General features: G+C 46.1%; 3 protein-coding genes and 1 long non-coding RNA gene across 7 annotated transcripts; 2 read left to right on the forward strand and 2 right to left on the reverse strand.

The window, feature by feature from the left end:
- Positions 1 to 1,793: 1,793 nt before the first annotated feature.
- LOC120641290 (uncharacterized membrane protein At3g27390-like) lies at positions 1,794 to 6,474 on the forward strand. Of its 3 annotated transcripts, none has more exons than XM_039917339.1 (10): positions 1,794 to 2,776; positions 3,491 to 3,599; positions 3,697 to 3,889; positions 3,991 to 4,127; positions 4,411 to 4,699; positions 4,861 to 4,967; positions 5,037 to 5,193; positions 5,423 to 5,621; positions 5,717 to 5,957; positions 6,046 to 6,474. In XM_039917339.1, the coding sequence occupies exons 1-10, from the start codon at positions 2,683 to 2,685 to the stop codon at positions 6,296 to 6,298; spliced, it is 1,779 nt and encodes a 592-aa protein (XP_039773273.1). In that variant the 5' UTR covers positions 1,794 to 2,682; the 3' UTR covers positions 6,299 to 6,474. The 3 variants fall into 3 exon arrangements, with proteins under 3 accessions (XP_039773273.1, XP_039773272.1, XP_039773274.1); XM_039917338.1 differs by having other exon boundaries at positions 2,044 to 2,776; positions 5,384 to 5,621; XM_039917340.1 differs by lacking the exon at positions 1,794 to 2,776 and having other exon boundaries at positions 3,693 to 3,889; positions 5,384 to 5,621.
- Positions 6,475 to 7,009: 535 nt separating this feature from the next.
- Positions 7,010 to 16,785, reverse strand: LOC120641291. Its single transcript, XM_039917342.1, has 6 exons — positions 16,732 to 16,785; positions 14,036 to 14,101; positions 13,879 to 13,946; positions 10,725 to 10,968; positions 9,852 to 10,292; positions 7,010 to 9,182 (listed from the first exon to the last, which is right to left on the reverse strand). The coding sequence occupies exons 4-6, from the start codon at positions 10,927 to 10,929 to the stop codon at positions 7,516 to 7,518; spliced, it is 2,313 nt and encodes a 770-aa protein (XP_039773276.1). The 5' UTR covers positions 10,930 to 10,968; positions 13,879 to 13,946; positions 14,036 to 14,101; positions 16,732 to 16,785; the 3' UTR covers positions 7,010 to 7,515.
- LOC120641292 lies at positions 11,474 to 13,109 on the forward strand. Its single transcript, XR_005662215.1, has 3 exons — positions 11,474 to 11,933; positions 12,024 to 12,101; positions 12,975 to 13,109. It is a non-coding gene; the product is annotated as an uncharacterized LOC120641292 (long non-coding RNA).
- Positions 16,786 to 17,654: 869 nt separating the features above from the next.
- LOC120643069 (very-long-chain 3-oxoacyl-CoA reductase 1-like) lies at positions 17,655 to 21,607 on the reverse strand. Of its 2 annotated transcripts, XM_039919601.1 has the most exons (4): positions 20,862 to 21,607; positions 20,704 to 20,773; positions 18,358 to 18,458; positions 17,655 to 18,270 (listed from the first exon to the last, which is right to left on the reverse strand). In XM_039919601.1, the coding sequence occupies exons 1-4, from the start codon at positions 21,494 to 21,496 to the stop codon at positions 18,198 to 18,200; spliced, it is 879 nt and encodes a 292-aa protein (XP_039775535.1). In that variant the 5' UTR covers positions 21,497 to 21,607; the 3' UTR covers positions 17,655 to 18,197. The 2 variants fall into 2 exon arrangements, with proteins under 2 accessions (XP_039775535.1, XP_039775534.1); XM_039919600.1 differs by having other exon boundaries at positions 17,655 to 18,458.
- Between the last annotated feature and the right edge of the window lie 1,766 nt (positions 21,608 to 23,373).

Genomic DNA, 23,373 nt, shown 5'->3' on the forward strand with positions numbered 1-23,373 from the left:
CCGGGCGCAGTGCACGCGTACGATTAGCGGCAGCCAGCGTGTCCCGTTTTGCTCTCCCTCGCTCGCAGACCGGTGGACACGGGAGCCAACCCTGATCATTCCCATCGTCGTCAGTGCCGCGACATCCCCCACCCACAAAGCAAAACTTCACAGCGTCGGGGGCTTCACTTGTGCGCGTACGCGTTGGCATGCGAAAGCGACGGTGATCCATCAGCGCCCAATCACACGGGGACACCGCACGCGCACCGTGCACGGGAAAAGCTCCGACAACGCCTATGATGGAGGCAGCGGGCGATTGGACGGACTGGCCGTGAGAATTAACAATGACGATTGGACGGACTGGCCGTGAGAATTAACATTCTTCAGCAGATGGAGGGAGTAGTATACTGTCAGATGTCTAAAATAGTAGATGGGCAAAGGATTTTCCGCAGCTGCGGTCGCCCACCCACAAAGCAAAACTTCACCGCGTCGCGGCTGCACTGTAGTGCGTACGCGTTAGCATGCAGTGGCGGATCCAAAAATTGACCATGGGGGAGCTTATTTCTCCTTCTTCCTCCTTCCTCCTTCCTCTATTTTTCTTCTTCTTTTTCCTCCTTTTCTTCTTCCTATACCTCATCCATGGCCAAAAAATGTTGGGTGGGGAGGGGGTGCTCTATGTGATGCATGGGGTAGGGGGGCTCCAGCCCCCCTGCCCCAAAGCTGGATCCGCCCCTGTTGGCATGTGGTTGCACACGGAGACGAGATCTAAAAAAGAGAGAGGAAGAGAATCCGGCTGAGCCATGCTGGTGCCTGGCAGCGGGTCGCTGAAAGGTGCTTGGCAGCGGGTCGCTAAAAGGCACACCGGTAGTCCAACCTACGGTCGCCACGACTGAACAACAATGGAATGAAGTGGAAGATGAGCTTTCTTTTTTTCTTTTTGGGAAAAAAACAAAGTGAAAGCAGCAACATGGGTTCTCTGTATACAGATTTCTGTGAAAGCAGCAAGAGGAGTAGCATGCAGTACGTCTCTGAACAAGCATCTATCCAAGTTGCTCAGCTGCCTCCGATAGATGCATGGCATGCGAAAAGCGACGAAATAACAAATCATAATTTTGAAATTGAGATTTGAAATACACTCTTGTATTTATAAACTGCTACAAAAACCAGAGAAATACTAGTAGTTGTTAACTGTTTTTTTTTAAAAAATAGTCCGCACATATCTACCAGGTAACATATTAAATTATCCCAGCCAAGCCTTTTTTATTAGTACAATGCTGTTGATGTCCTCATTTCTCAAACTTCTAACAATTTTTTGTCTAGGTCCATAAACTCTAGAAAGAGTTTAATGGCCATGTTATAATTTTAAAGCCGATAAGGCTGCACTCTAATCTTTTTTTTTTCTTTTGCGAGGGGTTCTACAATAGTGTAGTCGCAGAAAAGGAGGAGATTCTTGTCCAACCAATTAGCTTGTGAGTCCTACTTGAACGAAACGGACCACCTTTGCGATGCATTCCATCCTTCAGCGATGACTTTCCTTCTGGTACTTCAGTGTTGACACCTATGCGATGCAGGCATGCAGCCCAAGACTGACTCCAGCCACCCGGGGGTGGGGTGGGTCTAAAAATCATATCGCTTCGTCTTTCGTTTTTTTTTTGAGAACATCGCTTCGTCTTTCGTTCGGACTTCGGACACGGATTTTCTGTGAAAACGTGTAGAATAGTTGATGGGCACGGATTTTCGGCAGCTGCGATCGCTGCCAAATCTTGCCAGAATTTCGTTGGTGCTGTTCCTTCCCTCCCGCGCCGTGCGAACGCCTCCGTCCAAAGAGGCGCTCGCTCTCGAACGGCACGGCGACGGCATCCTCCTTCCACCTCCACTCCACCCCACTGCTGCCCGGCTGCCCGGCGCGCGGCGCCAACGACTCTCCCCTCCCCTCGCCCAGCGGCAACGAATCCGGCTGCGTCGTCAGCTCATCATCGCATCGCAGCCCGCCAGCATCAGATTCTCCCTACTAAACCCTCCTGTTGCGGTTTCTAATCCGGGTGACCACCGCGTCGCCCGTCATTATTTCTCCCGGAGCCAGCCAATCGACTCCACTTCGCCTTCGCCTTTCCTCCCCCACCACCAGGCAGTGGATTCATCCCAGCTGCAGTTTTCCCGGACGGTGGAGCTAACTGCCCTACCACCCACGCCCACCACCATCTTCTCGCCAATTTTCACCCTCGACTCGACTCCAGGTCCGGGGCGCCTGTCGCCTCCGACCTCCTGCCAGCTGCCGGCGGCCCAGCCTGTGTGTCACCGGGGCGGCCCCACTCACCCTGTCTTCTTGCTCACGCTGCTGGCGGCCCCGTTCCCCAATCTCCAGAGTTCACAGTTCTGCGGGTTCCTGACTTTGGGTGGAGGCAGGCGTGCGCGGTGATTGCCGGTTCTTCTTGAGAAAAAGCACGCAGTTTCTCTTTCTCCTCGCAGCAAAAGGTGTTCTAGCCGTTCCTGGGTTCGGGTTCTGTTCTGGGTTCTTGCTTGCGAGCTGGGCGGAATTGGGAACGCTGCCAGGGCTGGATTGGAGGAAAAATTGTTGCTTGGGAGGATTTTGGTGGTTGGTCCAGCAGCTCGCTGGTGGTTCAGAATTGGGGAGAGCTTTGGAGGAAAAATTGAGTCGTGGCCTCTTGTTTGGCTTGAAGGAGGCCGAGGAAGTTGCCGCCAATGGAGCCGCCGAGTGGGTTCAGGCCCTCCCTCTTGAGCTTCCTCAAGTTCCTGCCGTACTTCTGCGGCCTCCTCATCCTGGGCTTCATCAAAGGTGCCATGCTGCTTTTCTGCCTTTCCTCATCTGATGAAATGGGAGGGCTATGAGTCCAACCCTGCTCTAACATGGCCGCTTGATTCAGAATTTCCGTTTTTTTCTTAGGAGTTGGGAGGGATTAGTTTAGTTTAGCTGTTTAGGACTTCGGACCAGTATAAATATTTGGTGTGCTGTCGTAATTTTAGTTAGGCTTTGCTTTGCTTTGACTTGAATCATCACTCGCAATAGGAAAGACGGAAGTAATTACTGTGTCGATTTAATGCCTACTTCTGACTTGGAAGTTCTGGGACCGCCTTTGGTTAGAACTACCATCTGTTGGAGGCTAATCTCTGAAAATATCCCTTTCCTCTTCTGTATAAGAATTTGTCGAATTTCTCAAGCTTAGGTTGAAGTTCAATGTCTTTGGGCCCTTGACTGCTTAAAATTCTGTTATTATAACCTGAAATGCAAGTATCCGTGGTCGATAAAATTAATGTAATTTTGCAGATGATTGACGGGATGATACAGAATATTGATATATCTAAAAATGCAATGCTCTGCCTATGATATGTCATTCTCATTCTGCTGTTATTGTTCTTCTATCTTCAAACTCTGATATGATATGCAATCCTTTATGTTCAAAAAAAGATATGCAATCCCCATTTTGCTGTTTTAGTTCTTTTAAGACTGATATGATATGCAATCCTCATTTCACATTATTTGGTCTGCCAGGTGTTTTGCTGTGCCCTTCGGCATGTCTGATTATGGCAATTGGCCTATCTGCACTGATTCTAGGTTTATGGCCTATGCATTTGATCTGGACGTACTACTGCATTATCAGGTACAGTGTGCATGTTCTGCAGTTCTATTTTTGGCAACTTGATTAGATTGCTAGCCAAAAGTGCTCACCATTTTCCGCCGTCCTTTTCTTAAGTCAGAACTAAGCTGGTGGGACCTGTAGTAAAGTTTCTGCTTCTTATTGCTGCTACTGCAATCTTGATCGTATGGCTCATAATTGGCATCCCGGGAAGTGTATTTGCTGGACTAGTATATGGTTTTCTTGCACCTATAATGGCAACATTTGGAGCAGTTGGAGAAGGGAAAGAAAAGCCATTTGTTCATTGTTTTGTGGTAGGTTTATTATTTTAATAATCAGTTTTATTTTTTTATGTTCATCTCTGCGTTGGATTTTAGCAGTTCTCATGGACGTTGCTTGCTATTCCCAACTACAGGATGGAACATGGAGTACCATCACTGGAAGTTGTACAGTAGTCAGGGATGTGAAAGACATGCTTTTCCACTCCTATTTTTCAATTATGGATGACCTGCGCCTACAGAAACCTCCTGAGGGGAAACCATACGAGATAAGGTCTGCTTCTCATCCCTGTTAGAATCTTTTAACTTTGCACCTCAAGGCTAGAAGTTTGTTCCCTTTCCCCTTGTTTCCTTTTAGCATACGCCATTCAGCTTAATGTGCAAGTACCACTCTTTATGCTTGACTTGACATAACACTTGCAAAATAAAATCATGCATTTAGACATTCCTTTTTTAGTAATATAATCCACAGATGCAGTACATTTAGATGAGACTTAATTTTCCTTTTTGAGGAACAATGGCTAATAAACTGACACGCACAACATTCATTTTCCCAGATTGTTTGATATCCCGGGGGCGTTAATAGCAGCTGCTTGTGGGCTCTTACTTGATGGAATAATGTTCACATTAATTGCCTTCTACAAGTGCCCTGTGATGCTTTTCAAAGGATGGAAACGGCTGATCCAGGATATGATTGGGAGAGAAGGACCTTTCCTGGAGACAGCGTGTGTGCCATTTGCTGGTCTTGCTATTCTTCTTTGGCCATTTGCCGTAGTAGGAGCTGTTCTGGCATCCATCCTCTCCAGTATTCCTTTAGGTGCTTATGGTGCAGTTGTGGCTTATCAGGTACCATCAAAATTCCCTTTCCTTCAGTATTACGATGACAGGCAGTTCATACTTTATTGGTATAATTTGTTGGAAAAAGTAAGCATTGCTACTTTTTCTTATCAGCTGATGTAGTCTGTTGCTTGTTCAATTCATTGAGCTTAACATTGTTGATGTGCCAGGAATCTTCCTTTATCATGGGTCTTGCCTATGTTGCTTCATCAGTGTCTATCTTTGATGAATACACGAATGATGTTCTTGACATGGCACAAGGTTCTTGCTTTCCAAGGTAAATTGTAACGCATGTCTTTGGTTCTAACAATTTAAATTTTCTGGTGCTGACATTTCAAATCTCCAGATTTAAATATCGAAAGAGCAAGGATGAGTCTTCACATGGGCACAATGCTCCAATATCTAGGCCATCCTCATTCAACAAAGAGAAGCAAGAAGGGAAAAGACCCCCATCTCGTGTTACTTCATTTAAGAACAGCATAGATGAGTTCAACCCATTCAAGGTGATTGTTTCCTCCTAAATAGTTAGCCGATCACATTATTAACTTCCAATGCCATTGCTTATTGGTGGCAATGCTTCACTTTCTTTATAATCCAATAGATATAAGTATACTGCATTCTAAGAATAGGTCTATGCATAATTTTCAATGAACAAATTTGCTACTATTAGTAATATGTAAGCTCATGTATCAGGGGACAGTAACTGAATTACTGAATGAGACAATTGTGCAGTTGTTGGACCACCTTTTTGCGGAGTGCAGGCACCAGGGGGAGGAGTTGGTTAACAAAGGAGTGATAACAATGAAAGACATTGAGGAAACGAAGTCAGGCAAAGTTGGCAGTGGTGTTCTTAACGTTGGTCTGCCAGCATATGTTATCCTCAATGCGCTCCTTAGGTCCGGAAAAGCTAATTCTGACGGTCTAATTTTGAGTAAGTACACTAGAGGAAATGATCTATTCAATCAGAATGGATGCTATGACTTATGATTTATGACCTTGGTTTGACCTGCTTTGGTAAATATGCAGGCGATGGCTCTGAGATTACATCTGACAATAGACCCAGACATAATCTGTTTGATTGGTTCTTTGACCCGCTTATGGTTATCAAAGAGCAAATTAAAGCTCAAAATTTCACTGAAGAAGAGGAAGAATATCTGAAAATGCGAGTACTGTTGGCTGGTGACCCCAATCGCCTGAAGGGCGCTCTTCCTGAGGTGCCATCCTTGAATGAGCGTAAAAAGGCGGAGATAGACGCATTTGCCCGCAGGTACCACCCCCTACTTCAGCCTTCGGTTTGATAGCTGCGAAGGCTTTTAGCTAGTTACTAATCTATCCTTTCACTCTACTGTTGCAAGGTTGCAAGGAATCACCAAATCAATATCAAGATATCCTACAGCAAAGCGCCGCTTCGACGTCCTTGTGAAGGCGCTCCTGTCGGAGCTCGAGAGGACAATGGGCGGCAGCCTGTCTACCAATGGCTCCCAGGCACAGAGGTTGCGGAACTCGGTGGCCCGGATGCTGAGCCAAAAATCCTTGGGCAAGACAGCCAACATCAGGGACGAAGACCCAGAAGCACAAATAACAAGCTCGTCTCGCACTCCCTTATAGTTTGTAGTTCAACGATGCGTGCATGGTGTAATGTGTAGCAAAGCTTTGTACAAATGAGTAGTTGCTGCAGCTTTGAGCTGATTCGAACTGTTCTCCTGACTGATTTGCACATTTTGTGCACTGTACGTATCATATATGCAATCAAATGTTCCATATTGTGGTTGCCTTAAGGTAAACTTGCTGTTACTCTGGACCCCTGCGAGTCTGGGACTGGATCTGATTAGGACTCAGGTGAATATTACGACCACAAATAGGAAGGATTCATCGCTCATGATCATGGATGAGAAGTTGAGAATAGGCATCGTTGTCTTTAGATAAAACTGGTAAGTTGTAGCATTAACAACATTGTCTCAATCCTTGGGCAGCAACACAGTTTAGCCAGTGTAAAGGCCCGACAAAAGAAATGGACTGGTGGGGCTATGAACAACCGCGTGTAGCCTATGGCTATGACCAACAAAAATGCGATCAGCAGGTCACGCAGCTGGGAGCGCGGTTTACAAGATAGATTAAGAGAGGTTCAGCTACAACTCTTCTAAAGCCCACCATCTAGCAATGGAGTATGCTTCTTTGGAAAAATAGAGAGAGAAAAGAGCCCACCATCTAGGGGGGGCTCACCTGGAACTCGCACTGCATCATCAGGTGGATAGAGGCTAAAGTTTGAAGCAGGGCCAGTGCTTCTCTCGTAAGCGTTAGGCTCATCACCTGGAACTTTGAAGTTTAGAGTTCAAAGATTTTTTCCTTGCTTTTTGAGCATTAGGGACGGAAGACTTAAAAGCCTCATCTTTCTGAACTACAGGTGTTTCTTTCGGAGTTATTGCTGCATTTTCATTATCATAGGTCCCAATGACATGGGTTACATACTCAACCTGGGTGTCCTTAGCTAACTGACTATCCAGCCCAGGGATAGGAGAATTAGTTTCTTGTATTTTAGCAGTGTGAGTCTTGGACGACCTTCTGCCTTTCTGCTCTACTTTTTCATCAGTAGTACTCAAAGGAGTTTCAACTACAGAACCTCCTTGAACCAAATTTGCTCGTGTAGCATTCATTCCCTTCAAGTCTAGCGTATCAACCTGACTGACTCGCTCATCCAAAATTTTACCACTATCTGCAGATACCTGCTTTAAGGAAAGCTTCTTTTCCCCGCGCTTAGTGGCTTTGGGTTTCTCACCAGCTTGTGCAATGACATCTCCAATCAAAATATCCTTAGGATCACTTGTTTAGTCAGAAAACCTCAAAGAATCAGACTCATTTAATTTTTTATTAGCATCTTCTTCAGGTGCACTGCTTGAATGATGAGATGAGTCAATCATTGTTGATAGCACTTTCAAATTTTCCCTCTTAGACTTCTTAAGTCTCGGTGAGCTGGCAGGAACATCAGAGTGAACTGCTGCAGGATATTTCAGAGGTAATGCAGTACTGACACCAACTTCATCCGCTGTGGATTCAGGATATTCAAGTGCATTATTATTGCCACCTAGGTGAGTTTTTCCTGTCAACATATCTCCATCCAAATCCATACTTAAGCTGTCTTTAGATCTCAGATCTGCCAAAACCTCATCAATCACATTTTTTGCTGCTATATCAAGGTTTTCACCAAGCTTCTTGTGGTCAATAACTGTTGCTCCTTCTATACTGCATGGGGTTGTTTGTATTGTATCCAGGGGAGCAACAGCTGTGACTTGCATCGAGCTTTCATTTGTAACAAATGCAGATGATTTTGTCAGATCTTGACTAGGACCAACTCTCTTTGAAGATTCTGAGTGCTGTCGTCTTGTTTTCTTTTTCTTCCCATCACCATTTGATTTTTCTATTATATTTGTATTCCCTTGATGCACATTGTTTGAGATCTGTTGCGTAGAAGGGTCATGGAGAATCACCTTTTCAGTAGAATCTGCACCTGATCTGGTTGCATTCTCTTGATACCCATGCATCTCCTTCTCATGAGTAGTATTCATGGAACCCAAGTCAGCAGAAGTAGCCTTACTTGCTCTCTTGCGCTTCTTCAATGGAGAAGTATTATCATTTGTCCGCCTCTTCTCCAAGGCATCTGTACTTTTCCCATGTTTCACCTTGTTGCTTATTTCAGCTACACCTTTATCATGACCTCCCTCATCATGTTGTTTTGTTTGTTCATGCGTCTCATCTCCATCCCATGGGGTGATGCTTCCTTTTGAGGTTTTTTCTTCACTAGCTACAACTTGCATCGAGCTTTCATTCGTAACAAATGCAGATGATGCTTTCAGATCTTGACTAGGATCAACAACCTTAGACGATTCTGAGTGCTGTCGTCTTGTTTTCTTTTCCTTCTGATCACCATTTGAATTCTCTATTATATTTGAATCCCCTTGATGCACATTGTTTGAGATCTGTTGCGTAGAAGGGTCATGGAGAATCACCCTTTCAGTAGAAACTGCATCTGATCTGGCTGCATTCTCTTGATACCCATGCATCTCCTTCTCATGAGTAGTATTCATGGAACCCAAGTCAGCAGAACTAGCCTTACTTGCTCTCTTGCGCTTCTCCAATGGAGAAGTATTATCCTTTGTCCGCCTCTTCTCCAAGGCATCCGTACTTTTCCCATGTTTCACCGTGTTGCTTATTTCAGCTACACCTTTATCATGACCTCCCTCATCATGTTGTTTTATTTGTTCATGCTTCTCATCTCCATCCCATGGGGTGATGCTTCCTTTTGAAGTTTTTTCTTCACTAGCTACAACTTCACCTTGTTCAGAGATTAGATCAGTAGATGCCTGAGCATTGCTCATAAACAGAACATGTTTGCCCCCCTTGTTTCCATCATTGAGTCCTGATGATGAAAGAGGCAAACCAGATGCTTTGACTGCAGTTTCATCTCTGCCTGACAATTCAACATTAGATGCATCACCTGAATGATAGAGGGAAAACAGGAAATTAGTATATCTACATTAAAAAAAATGAAAAGACTCCAAACATGATTAACAAGAGAAGTGGGAAGGTGGGTTTATAGCTCTCCAATACCAAAGGCAACGATAGAGCATGGGAGTTTGAAGACAGTGAAAAAGACGTGTACAGACCGATTTTACATTAGTTGTTCAGCTCAAGTATCAAAGCTAAACCATTGACACCAAGATATGATTTTATCAAGCATACGATAAAGATATATGTGATTGAAATATTGAATTCAAACACAAAGAATGGCATATGGTGTATAGTATGTAATGATAGCCTCCAAACAATTTTCAGAAGGTAATAGCATAATATCGTACTCCCTCTGTCCCAAAAAAAATTAAGTCACCCTAGGATTCAAAATTTGTCCCAAAAAACAAGTCACTCTAGGATTCAAAATTTGTCCCAAAAAGCAAGTCACTTTACCATATTTAGAAAGTGCATGTGCATGTAAGAATCAATTGTTGCTAAATATGGGTAATAAATATGGGCAAATATGGTCATTTTACCTTCTTGTTAATCTGTCCTAAAATTTCTAAGATAACTTGTATTTTGGGACGGAGGGAATACTATAATAGATGATATTATTGCCATGTAGCCCTTGACTGTTATGAGGCAGAAACTTCACCTGTGGATATAGATAATTCCTTAACCACAGCTGATGGTACGCTTGTTTTTTGATCAGCAGCTACGGAAGGAGTCAATTGACGATTTCTCTTCTTCCTCCTCCTAGTCTTTTCAACAGTGCTTGGATTTTGAGTGGACTCCTCATGTAAAGTGTCCTGAACTTCTTGCCGAGAAGAAGTATTTATGCCTGCTTCCAGTGGAGTTCTACTCGATTTAGTCAAATCTCCGGCACCAGCATGTGACACATTGCTCTGATTTGAAGGTTTACCAACATTTGATATTGGCGTGGAACTAATATAAGCACCTTCAGTTTTATTAGCATATTTTATCTGGCTACTGCGACTCTTTGCTTCTTTCTTCTTTATTTCAGTATTTAGCTGTGATGAGGATGGTAATGCATCATGTGCTTGAACATCATTCAAAGCTGCAGCAGCATCACCACCTTCAAGAGAAGAGATAACTTCCATTATAATAACTAGAAGTAAAGGACAAGCACTACAGTAAAATAGCAACTTCAACCTCACGGCTCAAGGGTCAAGAAGAATCAAGACGACTACTAAACACATGTTATTTTCTACAAAAGAAAAAAAGATAGACAGAGAGTTGCACATGCATAGAACAGATGTTTAAACATGGAGACAACACCACATTTGCATAGCATGCATATGGAATTTAGCTTCCTATGGGTGAGAAACACCTTTGAAGCGATCTAGTTGCAAGAGACATGTAACTAAGATTCGCTTTGGAAATACACAAATTTGAATGTCCAATTCAACTGAAGTTAACCAAGCATATCAACAACACATGAATTAGGAAGCAGCAGGAATGTTAACTTGATATGTTTAATATGCCAGAGTTAATTCTTAGGTTGTACCTTCTAGTCTTTGAGGAAGTGCATCACAAGCAATTTCTGATGCCATTGCAGGCAGCTCCTGAACACGCTTCCTTACAGGAATTCCAAGATGACTGCCACTCGATCTCCTTCCATCGTGGCAGAGTGTGGCTGCTGCTGCCTCTGCCATCTTGACATAAAGAAAGCACCCACCTTTGATTTTGGTGAAGGAACTTGTCACTGTCATTGAATCAGATAGGTGATACAGTACACCCTTCCGCCGGACCTGATGAATAGCAAACCCTTATAAAATCTAGTATGCCCCTTTGCACGATTTCAATATGATTTGATACAAATGCTAAATTCCTAGTTACTTCCTTAATCATCCATAACTGACACTTAAACCTCATGCCTTTGGTTCACAGAAAGAGAGATATTGCATGAATTTCAAGAATTGTGAGCACCATAACATGACTTTCCAAAATCCAAAATTAGCATGCACAGCTGAGCCACATTGTAAAACCACAATAAGATCACCAGTTCACCACTCATTTGACTTAGTTATTAAATTGGCTGCTGGACACGGAAAAAATGTGGCTTTTGCCACAAACCACTAAAAAAAATGTCTTTGCCACAGCACACTACAATTTAGTAGTAATTAGGTGTAGGACACTATGCTCAGTATTATACTCATTTTTAATCAGCAGCCACGTGAAATGACGATTGTGCCCTTACCTCCTCTCTATCTCCTTTCCTCCCTGGCCACCAATGTTCTGCCCGTTGCAGCGCCCGTTCGTGCTGTGCTCTTCATCGTCGCCACCGCGCCACCACACCGGAGAAGAAGGCAGGCTCGGGGGCCACGCCGTCGACCGGCGCAACGCCACTGCCCGCTGGTCCACGCGTCGGTCTTGCTGGAGGTGGCCGCGTCTCGCTGGTCCGCGACGCCGGCATGCTTCCCTGCGGCCGGGGACGGGGCCTGAACTACACAGCGAGGACCTCGGCGCCGAGCCGTCGGGTGTGCCCATCAACTAGCTGACCTCACCGCTCCGGCCGAGGTCGACCTTGCCGCGCTGCCCGAGGGAGCCCGCGCAGTCGGCAGCCAGCCATGGCGCAGCCTGATCCTCTCCGACCCCTAACGAGGAGGCGATGTCCGAGCCGGACCTCGAGGCGCAGCAAGCAAGCGACGGCGGCGAGACAGCAGGCCACGGAGGAGCATATGGTTCGAAGGGCGTTGTCGGCGCGTCCTCTCCGGTCTCCGCCCCGCGAGGCCCTTCTTCCTCTCTGTACTTGGCTTGCGTCGGGGGCCTTGCCTGGTTGGTGACTAACCGAGGTCTGCTGCAGCTGTGGAGAAGACCAAGGAGGCTACCAGCTGCCGAGGAGGCCGAGCTGGAGGGGATGCCGCCCGAGTTCTACGATGAGGTATTGTAACGTCCTGCCTCCCCGAGGCCGGACCCGCTTACATCTAGATGCTTTTTAGGACATAGACTGTCCTCACAGACCAACACCAGTCTTTTCTGCATACTTTGTCCTCACTCGTGCGCACCCGGGAAGAACTTCCCGATCGGTCACCCATCCCTAAATTTCCCCGGGCCAAGCACGCTTAACCTCGGAGTTCTTTGTAGACCGGCTTCCGGAAAAGAAGTTGCAACTTATTTGTATAAGTATCCTATTAATCCTATTAAGCCCTGGGCCGGGATGTCACATGCTCACCCCTTAAGAGACCGACGTCCTCGTCGGTCAATCCCAAGCCAGGAACGTCCTCTCTTGGCCACGTCCCGTACGTCCAGTGCCAGCAGCCTATGTGCCACGTCCGTGCGTCCAGTGCCAATGGTCCCTGTGCCACGTCCGTGCGTCCAGTGCCAACGGCGCATCCCAGATGCCCGCGCACTGACCCGTCACGCGTCCGTGCATATGCCGGTGGCATCTGCGCCCCCACGCACCCGTGCTCATGCCTCCGCACTTATGCCCGTACGTGCCCGTGAAACCGCGAGAGTCAGCTCTGATACCATTCTGTAACGTCCTGCCTCTCCGAGGCCGGGTCCGCTTACATCTGGCTGCTTTCTAGGACATAGACTGTCCTCACATACCAACACTAGTCTTTTCTGCACACTTTGTCCTCACTCGTGCGCACCCGGGAAGAACTTTCCGGTCGGTCACCCATTCCCAAATTTCTCCGGGCCAAACACGCTTAACCTCGGAGTTCTTTGGAGACCGGCTTCCGAAAAAGAAGTTGCAACTTGTTTGTATGAGTATCCTATTAATCCTATTAAGTTCTGGGCCGGGGTGTCACAGGTATGTGCGCATCTGTGCACGTGAATGGGTGGATTTCATATTTAGTTCGTCACTTCGCCTAGCCATTTGATGGCCGGGGATGGATTGCTGCCTTGCCGGAGTAGGGGCGGACCCCGGGGTGCACCAGGAGCCGGAGGCTGGAGCTCGCGAGTCTATGCGATTTGGGCCGGGGAGGAAAGGAGATAGAGTCAAGGGCACAATCGTCATTTCGCGTGGTTGCTGATTAAAAATGAATATAATACTGGGTGTAGTGTCCTGTACCTAATTACCACTGATTTGTAGTGTGCTGTGGCAAAGACATTTTTTTTAGTGGTTTGTGGCAAAAGCCACATTTTTTCAGTGTCCAGCAGCTAATTTTCTCTATTACAAATTTACAGAGTTACACCGGCTGACTTAGCATGCAGTACATAAACGACAACAAGCTTGCACACATGTCGTACAATGGATACCAATTCCACCATATTGTACATGCGCATTTCAATATTCACACAATTTTGGTGTGCGCGCAGGGGGTGCAGACTACATGGAAAACCCACCCATGCTTGAATGTTAATCGAACACCAAAAAAACCCAACAAATCTCCCCCAAAAGTTCAAACAGCCATAAGAGAGGTGAATCTGACATCTGACCGGACTACACACACTTCATGTGCATTTGACAAATGCAGTAACCAACCTCCGTAGCATTTCTACAATCCCCACAGACCAAAACTCCCTTGTCACCATCACCAACCGAAGCTCTCGACAAAACTTCAGAAACCCTCTCTTGACAGACACACAAAAAAAACGAAGTCTGCCCCCCAAACTAAATTGTACCTATGTGAGTTTGATGAACACATTGCAATCACAAAACTTAACCCAAAAAAAATGAAAATCGATCAGACTTCAGAGCCACGGAACAGCACCTGTAAATACTTGACTGCGACGGGGCCAAAGTCGGGGAAGGAGGCGGCGTGCTCCGCGTTCACCAGCGCTGCGCAGAGACCAAGAACACAAGGATCAGTTCCGACATGCGCCCGCGGTACGAACAGAGAGGGGGAGAAGAGGCGGCAGAGGCCGTACACTTCAGGCCACGGATGGTGGTGTCGGGGGCGACGAGCAGCGCGAGCCGGGTGCCGAGGTCGGTTTTGTACGGTGACAAAACCCAATGCATAGGTACATCAGAATCAAGTTTCATACATGTAGAGACGTCATAAATGAATAATCAGTAACAGTATCACGTAAAAGAGAATTACAACAAATAGAAGATTATCAGAGTTATACAGCTTATCCTGGAAACGAAGGCTCCAAACTTCACAGGCAATCGACTGGGGGTTGCGTACGCCTAGAACTCAGCAACATCTTCAAAAGACTTCACCACAACTTTCTCCTTCTGAGCAGCAGTAAGTAAGGGTGAGTACACTTATGGTTGGTACTCAGCAATGGCATAAGAAATAATCAGAATGTGATTTATATCCATTTTAAGTTTATTAATCATGTGAGGGTTCAATCCGCTCTTGACCGTGAGCACGGCTAACCGGTTAGTTTTAACTCTGCAGAGGTTGTACACTTTCACCATAATTCGCGTAAAAGTTCCAAAGAACTTTGAACCCAACCACGCAATGTGCTAGCTAGGCACAATATCACACTTCCGAGGTGTGATTGCATAGGGACGCTACGAGGCTTTTACAAAGATTCCCTAACTTATGACAATCCGCTAATGTTTCAAGTCAAAGCGGTCATAACACTGTTCTAGTGAGGTGGTACCTTGCCAAAGGACCATTAAACAATACCAATTGCCCCAAGAGAACTGAGCTATACCCCGTCGATGCATCCCCTCTTGCCCTTTCGGTAAGATTGTCACAAGCTAGAGTCTCTAATTAATCAGTCAAGACCAGAGCCATATAGTATTGTGGTTGTACTGTTTTCTTGGGTGGTTCTCCATGTTCTAATTAAATCATCATAATACTCTTATAAATAAGCATAGACAGAAAGATGGTTAGTGTCACTTGCCTTTCTCCAACGAAAATCTACTCTTACTGCTCTTCAGCTCTTGCTCACTTGGAAAACTTGATCTTTAATCTTCGAATGGCGATCCTTCTACTCGGACCAATCATGGAGCAAACATACAAACAAACAAGAAGATACATCTAAGAACAATACACCAAAACAAAAGAAAGGCTTAAAAAGAACGCACTAAAGGATAGGGCTCGCTGCTATGGTTATGAGAGCGCAAGAAATACGGAAAACGGAGCTAAAACGACGATTCTATAGACTAAACGGTGCTTCAGGGATCTAGTCACGATTAACTAAAAGGTTAAGGACTAACAGAAAAGATTTGTAAGACACAACAAAGTGTGCTCACAGAGGATAAAAAGGTTATAAAGCTATTGCACACATCACAAGGATCATGTGAGCGCGAGAATCGATGAAAAATTAGTTAAAACGTGAAAGATATGGCTAAAACAAGGTTCTAGGGACTTATTTGCGATAGATTTAAACTTCCAGGGGCTAGCTCTAAAGAAACCAGGGACTTAAATGAGATTAAACCTAAACTACAGGGGTTAGCTTGAAAAACTATACACTATGGACGGCGGGTTCTATTTTGGAAAAGCTCAGGGTTTAAAACGTAAAAGGAAGGACCTATACATAATTATTTTTAAAACGCTGATGGACTGCGGGTTGATTTCCTATAAACTGAGGGACTTAAGTGAAAAAGAGCCCTGGTTGACCGGTATTTGGGTTGGATTGACTTGATTGAACCTAATATGAACCGTTGGATGGAGATCTAGCAGCTAGGGTCGGCTCGGACGGTGCGGGCGGCGGCGCAGAGCGCCGGCGGCAAAGTTCGGCGGCGGTGCTTCGCCGGAGAGGTCCGGGAACGGCCTTCCGGGGCTCGGCTCGGCTCGGGATTGGGACGGGGTGCACGCGCGCGATGCGGCGAACCCGATGGCGGGATCTGCGCGACGCGAAATCCGGGCAGAGCAGAGCGAGAGGGAGGGAGAGAAGGGGTCGGTGAGCACCTCCACCTCAACGCGAAGGTTCTGGACGGCTCGAAGTGAACGGAAGGCGACGGAAACGGCGGCGTCACGGAGTTCCAAGCGAGTCCAACAATGGCGGCGGCCGCGGCTAGGGTTGTGCGAGGTTTAGAAGGCGGCGGCTCGATTCGATAGGGTTCAGGGGGTGCGGCGCCTTAAATAGGGGTGGAGCAGGGCTCCTTGGCGTGCGGGCCAAGACCGCAGGGCTCGGACGGCGCGTGACGTGCGGCGGCCGGACTCCTTGAGTCTGTATCGCTCACGCGAGGGAGACGACCCCGACAGGCGGGGCCCGCTTGTCGGCGGCAGAGAGAGGAAAGGGAGGGGGCGTCGGGCTGGGCTTCGCGGGAGAGGAAGGAGGGCCAGAGGAGTTTTGGGCCGCGGGAGAAAGGAAAAAGAAGGAGAGAGGAAGATGGGCTGGGCTGGGCTGAAAACGGGTTAGGGGGAGAAAAAGTTTGGCAATTTCTTGAGAAGAAACAAACACATTCAATTAAAATTCGAATTCAAGGAATTCAAATTCAAATTGAAACCCAAACAAATAGACAATGCACTGCAGCATGGATGCAACACAAACAAAAAGACCCTATTTAATTTGGAAGAACCACCAATATTTATTTTCTTGTACTAAATTCCCTGTAAAGAAATTAAATGTTGGAAAATTTTAAAATCTATGAGAAAATTGTTGTTTTATTTTTAATTTTAATCACATCCTGAAATTCAAAAATTTCAGGGTGTGACAGGTTTCGAGGAAGATGGAGATCGGGGCATCTCTGCCGTTGCTGTGCGCCCTCGGCGGCCGCGGGGGTGGGTGGGGGGGGGGGGGCAGCCGCCACTGGTTCGTGAGGGCGGGGGTGGGGGTGGAGGGGGGGGTGGGGGCAGGGCTACAGTGGGACAGAGTAATCGGCGAGGGTTTTTTTTAAGGAAATGCGCCTTAGGCACCCGCAATGGGGGTAAAAAAAGCAAGCAATAGGCAATAAATACAGCCCTATGACTAGGTAGTAACCATTGTGAAAGCAGTCAGTAACAACTACCCGGTCGTAAGCTTATGCCCTGGTAGTAAAAATAGAAAATGATTAAATGTTGCTCACTCCTCCGTTTCACTCTCTCCAGCACAAGCAATTGCTACTGACGCATGCACAAGTTGAAGGGAAGAAAGTATTTTTCTATTTGTCATGTGTCCGGCCTCACAAAGACCTACTATCTAGACCTGCTGCTTATTACCTACTCAGTCAAGATACATTGCCCTTGCCCTTAGGTCAAACGAAGGCGTATTTTCGGGAAGCCGCCCTTCAAATTCCAAATCGCATTAATTTTAAATTCGAATTCGGTTTGTATATAATAAGTAAATCAAGTTTGTCGGGGCGATTCCGGGCTGTTTTACAATCAGCTCCTTAGATTTTACTCTAGTCTTAAAGTGCGACCTTGTAGTCCCGTTTAGAACTAAGAGGTATAGTGAGTACACAAATTACATTTTTGGAGCAATTTTGTGCTAACCTAACGATTTGGTGAGCCACAAATGAATTCAATTGATGTGTATGCATTTCGTTCAATCTTTTGGGCAAGTAACAGAGTTTATCTTTCAAGTTTGTTGCAAGAAGTCTACAAACATAAAACCTGTTTTTTTTCAACAAACGAGACTTTTGGATGCACAGAGCCATCTCCTGGTGCTGGAAAGTGCTTTCGGACTACAGCATTCTAGATGAAGGAGCATCTGATTGAAGAATCATTTGCATCAGCCGGGTTTGGGGTGACGACTGAACCCCGGCGCTAGTACGACCAATATGGCACAAATACTTTTATGTCCACCACACTTCTTCCTCCAAAAAAAAAGGTACCGTCACATTTTACATGAGCGGGCGGCAGTAGCAAAAGAAGAGACAAACAATGTATACCAACCTATTACTTTCTCCATCCACAAAAGAATGCAATTCTTACTTTTCGATAAGCCAAACAGATTAAATTTTGATTAAAATTATATAACAAGTAATAACACCACTTATGGTACAAATTAAGTACCATTATATTAGTTATAGTATATTTTATAATAAATTCATTTGAAGACATAAGCGCTAATACTATTTACTATAAATTTGGTCAAATTTGAACTAGTTTGATCGGCACTGATCTTATAATTATATTTTTTTATGGATGGAGAAAGTATAAGATATTAAGATTACATGCACAGATGTGGAAGAATGCCAGTAACAGTATCACTGCGCCTTCTTCCTGGCGTCCTTGGCCCTCCCCTTGGTGCGGCCGTCGAGGGCCATGTTGTGGATCACCCTGTCGGCAACAGGGCCGGGCAGAAGTGAGACGAGCTTCCACAGAGCGTGCGGCCAGGGCCAGTACGGCGTGCACTGAGGCTCGTACCCGATGTAGCGGATGGCGGCACGGGCGTACGCCTCCGGCGACGGCGCGAAGAAGCTCGGGTTCCTGATGGACGCCATCTTCGTCGCCACATACATGGGTACCTGATGACCATGCGCACAAAAAACTATACATTAAAGGGATGTAAATAAAACATACACAGATCGATGCAATTGATGCCACAGCTCGTACACATACTTCTGAATTCATGGGCCACCCGTCCCTACAAATCGCACCCATTTTTAGGGGCAGCCGAGGGGTGAGTCACCCCTACAAATTTTATTTTTAAGGAGCGGCTTAGTTCTACAGTACCTACTCCTCATTTGTAGAAACATGTGATTTTTTAATCCACCTCTAAAAAACGAGGTGTTGCTACAAATTGTTTTTATAGTAGTGGAATGCGGCTGGGGGATCTCGAATGATCGATATGATGCACGAGATTTAGTTTCTGGTGAATGCTAAGTTTCTTATGGGTACGGCTTACAAATTACAGCGGACCTAACAAAGAGATGGCATGACAAAATCGTGTTTGATATGGATGCCTGGTAGTATGCATCAGAACATTCCAAAATAAATGTGGTATCAACATAGCGCAAATTACAATGATTACATCTCTAAGAACTACTACCTTTATTTCAAAATATAGCAACTTTAGATCTGGTCAAAGTCAATCATTTCCATCTTTGACTAATAACATCTCCAAAAATATTTTTTTAAAATAAAAAAGTTACTCCTCCGTTCCAAAATATAGGTTGTTTTGGCTTTTTTAAATTTATAATATTTGCTATGCACTTAGATATAACATATGTCTAAGTACATAGCAAAATATATGAATCTAAAAAAGTCAAAACGGCATATATTTTGTAATGGAGGGAGTACATGTTATGATAATTGGTTTCATTCTGAATCAATTAATATCACTAGTCTATCAACCCGTGCTCCTACACGGGCTAGTTAGAGATACCGAATAATTATCTATCTCACGCTCTCTTTAATCAATTAAATATTCTAATCCAGTACTATAAATATACATATTTATTATTATATAATTGTAATAAATGTGATAGATTTAGTTACTAACAATTTTTCTCACTTTGCATCATACCTCCATATATATGTGATATGTATTTAATTGAACACTTTGTTTGAGCTATGTGAATAACATAAAAATTGGTATTCTTGTCTCTTCTCTTATACACAAATATATGGTGACACACACATTATGGTTAGCATTTTTTATATAAATAATAACATAAATAATATATTAATAATAATAGAAATAGTAATTTAGAATTTTATATTGATGCGCTTTAAGATTTTATTATAATAATATAGTTTTGATTCAAATTTGGGGTTTATTTTAATTTTTTATTATGATATCATTAGATAATATATTTGAAAAATTTAGGGGGTTATTTAATATTATTTTATAATGGCATAAGTGGGTAATTTAGATGAAGATTAGGGGGTTACTTTAGATTATTTTTTTATAATGACAAAGGTGGGTAATTTAGATGCATGTGTAGGGGGTTACTTTAGTCTATTTTTATAATAGCAAAGGTGAGTAATTTATTAGAAAAAAATAACAGATCCAATGGCTATTATGAATTTATGATTAGAGTTGTCTCAGATGTTTCTGATGTTTCTGAGTATTTGTAAGAGTTCTCTATTTTTTTTAGACTGTCCACCTAGGATCCTAGGGCCCTGTTTAGTTCCCATCCCATAAACCCCGTAAACGCAAAAAAACCGTCACATCGAATGTTTCGACACATACATGGAGTACTAAATGAAGTCTATTTACAAAACTTTTTGCATAGATGGGCTGTAAATCTCGAGACGAATCTAATGAGCCTACTTAATCCATGTTTGCAACAGTGGTGCTACAGTAACCATACACTAATTATTGATCAATCATGGATTAATTAGCATCATTAGATCGTCTCGCGATTTACAACCCATCTGTGCAAAAAGTTTTGTAAATAGACTTCATTTAGTACTTCAAATTAGCAAGATTCCAACGCAAAAAGTTTTTGCGTTTCATCTAAACAGACCCTAGGTGAGGCTTCAAAAGGAGCCTCCAATTAGTAATAGTAAGATTTCACGTTGTCAATCTTTATGGTATTTTTAATATTTATAGTTAAAGTTTAAAAGGTTTGACTTGGAAAAATAAAAAATAGCTATATATTCTAGTACAGAGGTATTTCTTTTGGAAGGAAATAAGTGAATTTAATGTATATGGAGGCATGGGAAGCTACAAAAAGAGGATCCAAAAATATGTGCTTAAGTTAGAGAAAACGAAGCAATCATGTGAAAATCACTGGTCATGCATCGATGCAGATTAGTTATTACCTGGCACTGCACGTCAATACCTTTGCTCTTGTACTCCACATAGAGGGATCTCGAGAACTGATCGACGTACCTGGTGAAAAATATGCATCACCATTATATTCTATATCCTGGCTATTCTTGAAAAAATGAAAAAGCTTAGATTGGTCGTGAGCACTCACGCCTTGGTGGCGGCGTAGACGGTGTGAAGTGGGCAGGACGGCATGATGGAGGCGCCGCCGGAGCCGATGTTCACGACGGCGCCCCGCCCGCGCTCCACCATGCCCGGGAGCACGGCGTGCGTCACCCGCGTGGTGGCCTCCACGTTGAGCCGCACCATGCCCCGCGCCAGCGCCTCGTCCAACTCGTGGAAGTAGCGCGCGTACGGGTAGCACGCACCGGCGTTGTTCACGAGCACGCCGACGTCGAGGTCCCGGACGAACTCTCCGAGCGCGTCCACCTTCCCGGCGAGCCCGTCGGCGGCGAAGTCCAGGACGAAGGTGCGGACCTGGGCGCCGGGGTGCCTGGCTCTGATGTCGGTCGAGGCGGCGGCGAGCCTGTCGGGGCTGCGGCCAACGAGGACGAGCCCGAGCCCGGCCGCGGCCAGGCGGGAGGCCAGCGCGCGGCCGATCCCGTCCGTGGCGCCCGTGACGACCGCCCACGCGCCGTAGCGGCGGCGCAGAGGCTTCGCCGGGCGGAGGAACGCCGCGTACAGCCACAGCGCGAGGCGCGCCGCGGCGCGCGCGGACACGAGGAGCCCGAGCGCCGCGAGCGCCAGCGCCCACGCGGGCTGGGCATGCGCGCAGGCCACGGCCATGGAGGTCGACACGGGCTGAGCAGTGATCACCGCGCGCGCGATGCGCGTGGGTTGCGCGGGGGCAACGCTGCTGCTGGGGGTGCACGGTTTGCATGCGATCGGGGAGGATGGCCGCACATATATAGCGGGAGGAGGTGGCTGGCTGCTGATCAAGCTGGCAGTTGCCAGTTGAAAGTTGTGGAGTTGCACTGTTTACACGACATTGTAAATAACCTATCATTGCGGGTTTGAACCGACCTGTATTACAAAGCAAACCCTCCTCTCCTCTTCCCCTCCCCCCCACCCCACACTCACACACATATGCCGCCTCTCCCCGTGGCCACAGTTGGCCCAGGGACTAATCTAAGCATAAGTCCCGGCTTCGACGACTAGAGGGCGAGACGGCTCTTCAGTCCCTGTTGAAGCCACCATCCAGAACTAGTCAGGAGAAACCTGAATATATACCAGTAAACTTACAAGTGTTGATGTGAACTTTGTGAGCATGACCCTCCTCCACCTACGCCCAACCGCCACCGCCCACTGGTGATACATGTCTAGATTAAATTAAAGAGAAAAGTCCATTCGACCCCCTTAAACTTGTGACCGAGTTTGACCCTCACTCCCACCCCCACAACCGGTGGCGGATGCAACACAGGCTGCTAGGGGGGCTCTCTTCCCCCTTCCACCTCCATCTTCATTTCATTTTCCTATCTTCTTCTTCTTCTTCTTCTTCTTCTTCCTCCTCCTCCCTACTTCTCTTCCATTCCCCTCTTGCTCCAATGTAGTTTCATGGATGTAAAGGGGGCTGGAGCCCCCTTAGCCCCCTAGATCCGCCCCTGCTCACAACCACCAACTCCAAAACTAGATATTATACACTCTCATCTCTCAAAACCAAACAAACTACGTCACTTGACCTTCCAGAGCGGTTTGTCAAGCGACTTTGCTGATGTAGCACATGTAGATCCCACATGTCACTATATTTTTTTTTGCCACATCACCTCTCTTTCGCTCTCTCCACCTCTCTTCCCCTACCTTCCTCTCCCTCCCCACAGTGTTGCCGCCTCCCTCTCCCTCCCCTAGCTCGGCTCCATGCAGATCCGGAGGTCGGCGGCAGTGCGCTCCCTCTCCGACACGGACCTGACAAGGCAACCCGACCTGCGTGTGGATCCACATCCTAGCGGCACAAGGCCGGTGCACACTCCACCCGGGTGAGGGCGTGCTCCCCCGGCGGTGGCTCCCTCCCTGACGCACATGGCACGGCGAGCTCCCTCCCTGGCTGCTCTACACCGCTGGCAACGGCCGACTCCATGGCTTCGCGAGCGGCGCCCTCCCGGGGTCGACGATGTTGACCAAGCGATGCATGCCGGCCACAAGGAGGAGATGCACATTGTGGAGGGAGAGGACAGAGGAGGCGGCAAGCTCACGGTGCAGGTAGGAGGAGATGCACGTTGCGGAGGGAGAGGACAGAGGAGATGTACTCCCTTCTTTGCGTCAGTGTCTTGTGAGTCCTACTTGAACAGGTTGCACGCACAGAGGCGCCACCAGTGCCAGCAGGATCGCTGGATCCGTTTTGGTCGACTGTCAATTTGTTGGTTCTAAAGCTAGCGAGCGACTGTGTAGAAATGTATTAACCGTGTGCATAGACATTTAACATCTTTCTTTACCGAAATGGAGTTATCCCATTATTAAACGGCAGTTGCAGCAGAGTGCCTGAGATTGAGAACGAGCTAATAAGCTGAACGCACAGTCACAGAAGTTCCTGGACCGATGGATCGAGAAACGTGTGGCACCGTACCACGTTCCCGGTGATTGTAGCTGAACGTAAGATGGCAGACTTTCAACCATATTATTGCATGCTTATTACTATTACCTTACGGGACTACGATCGAGCACAGCTA

Source organism: Panicum virgatum, chromosome 7K, assembly GCF_016808335.1.
Source record: "Panicum virgatum strain AP13 chromosome 7K, P.virgatum_v5, whole genome shotgun sequence".
Lineage (NCBI taxonomy): Eukaryota > Viridiplantae > Streptophyta > Magnoliopsida > Poales > Poaceae > Panicum > Panicum virgatum.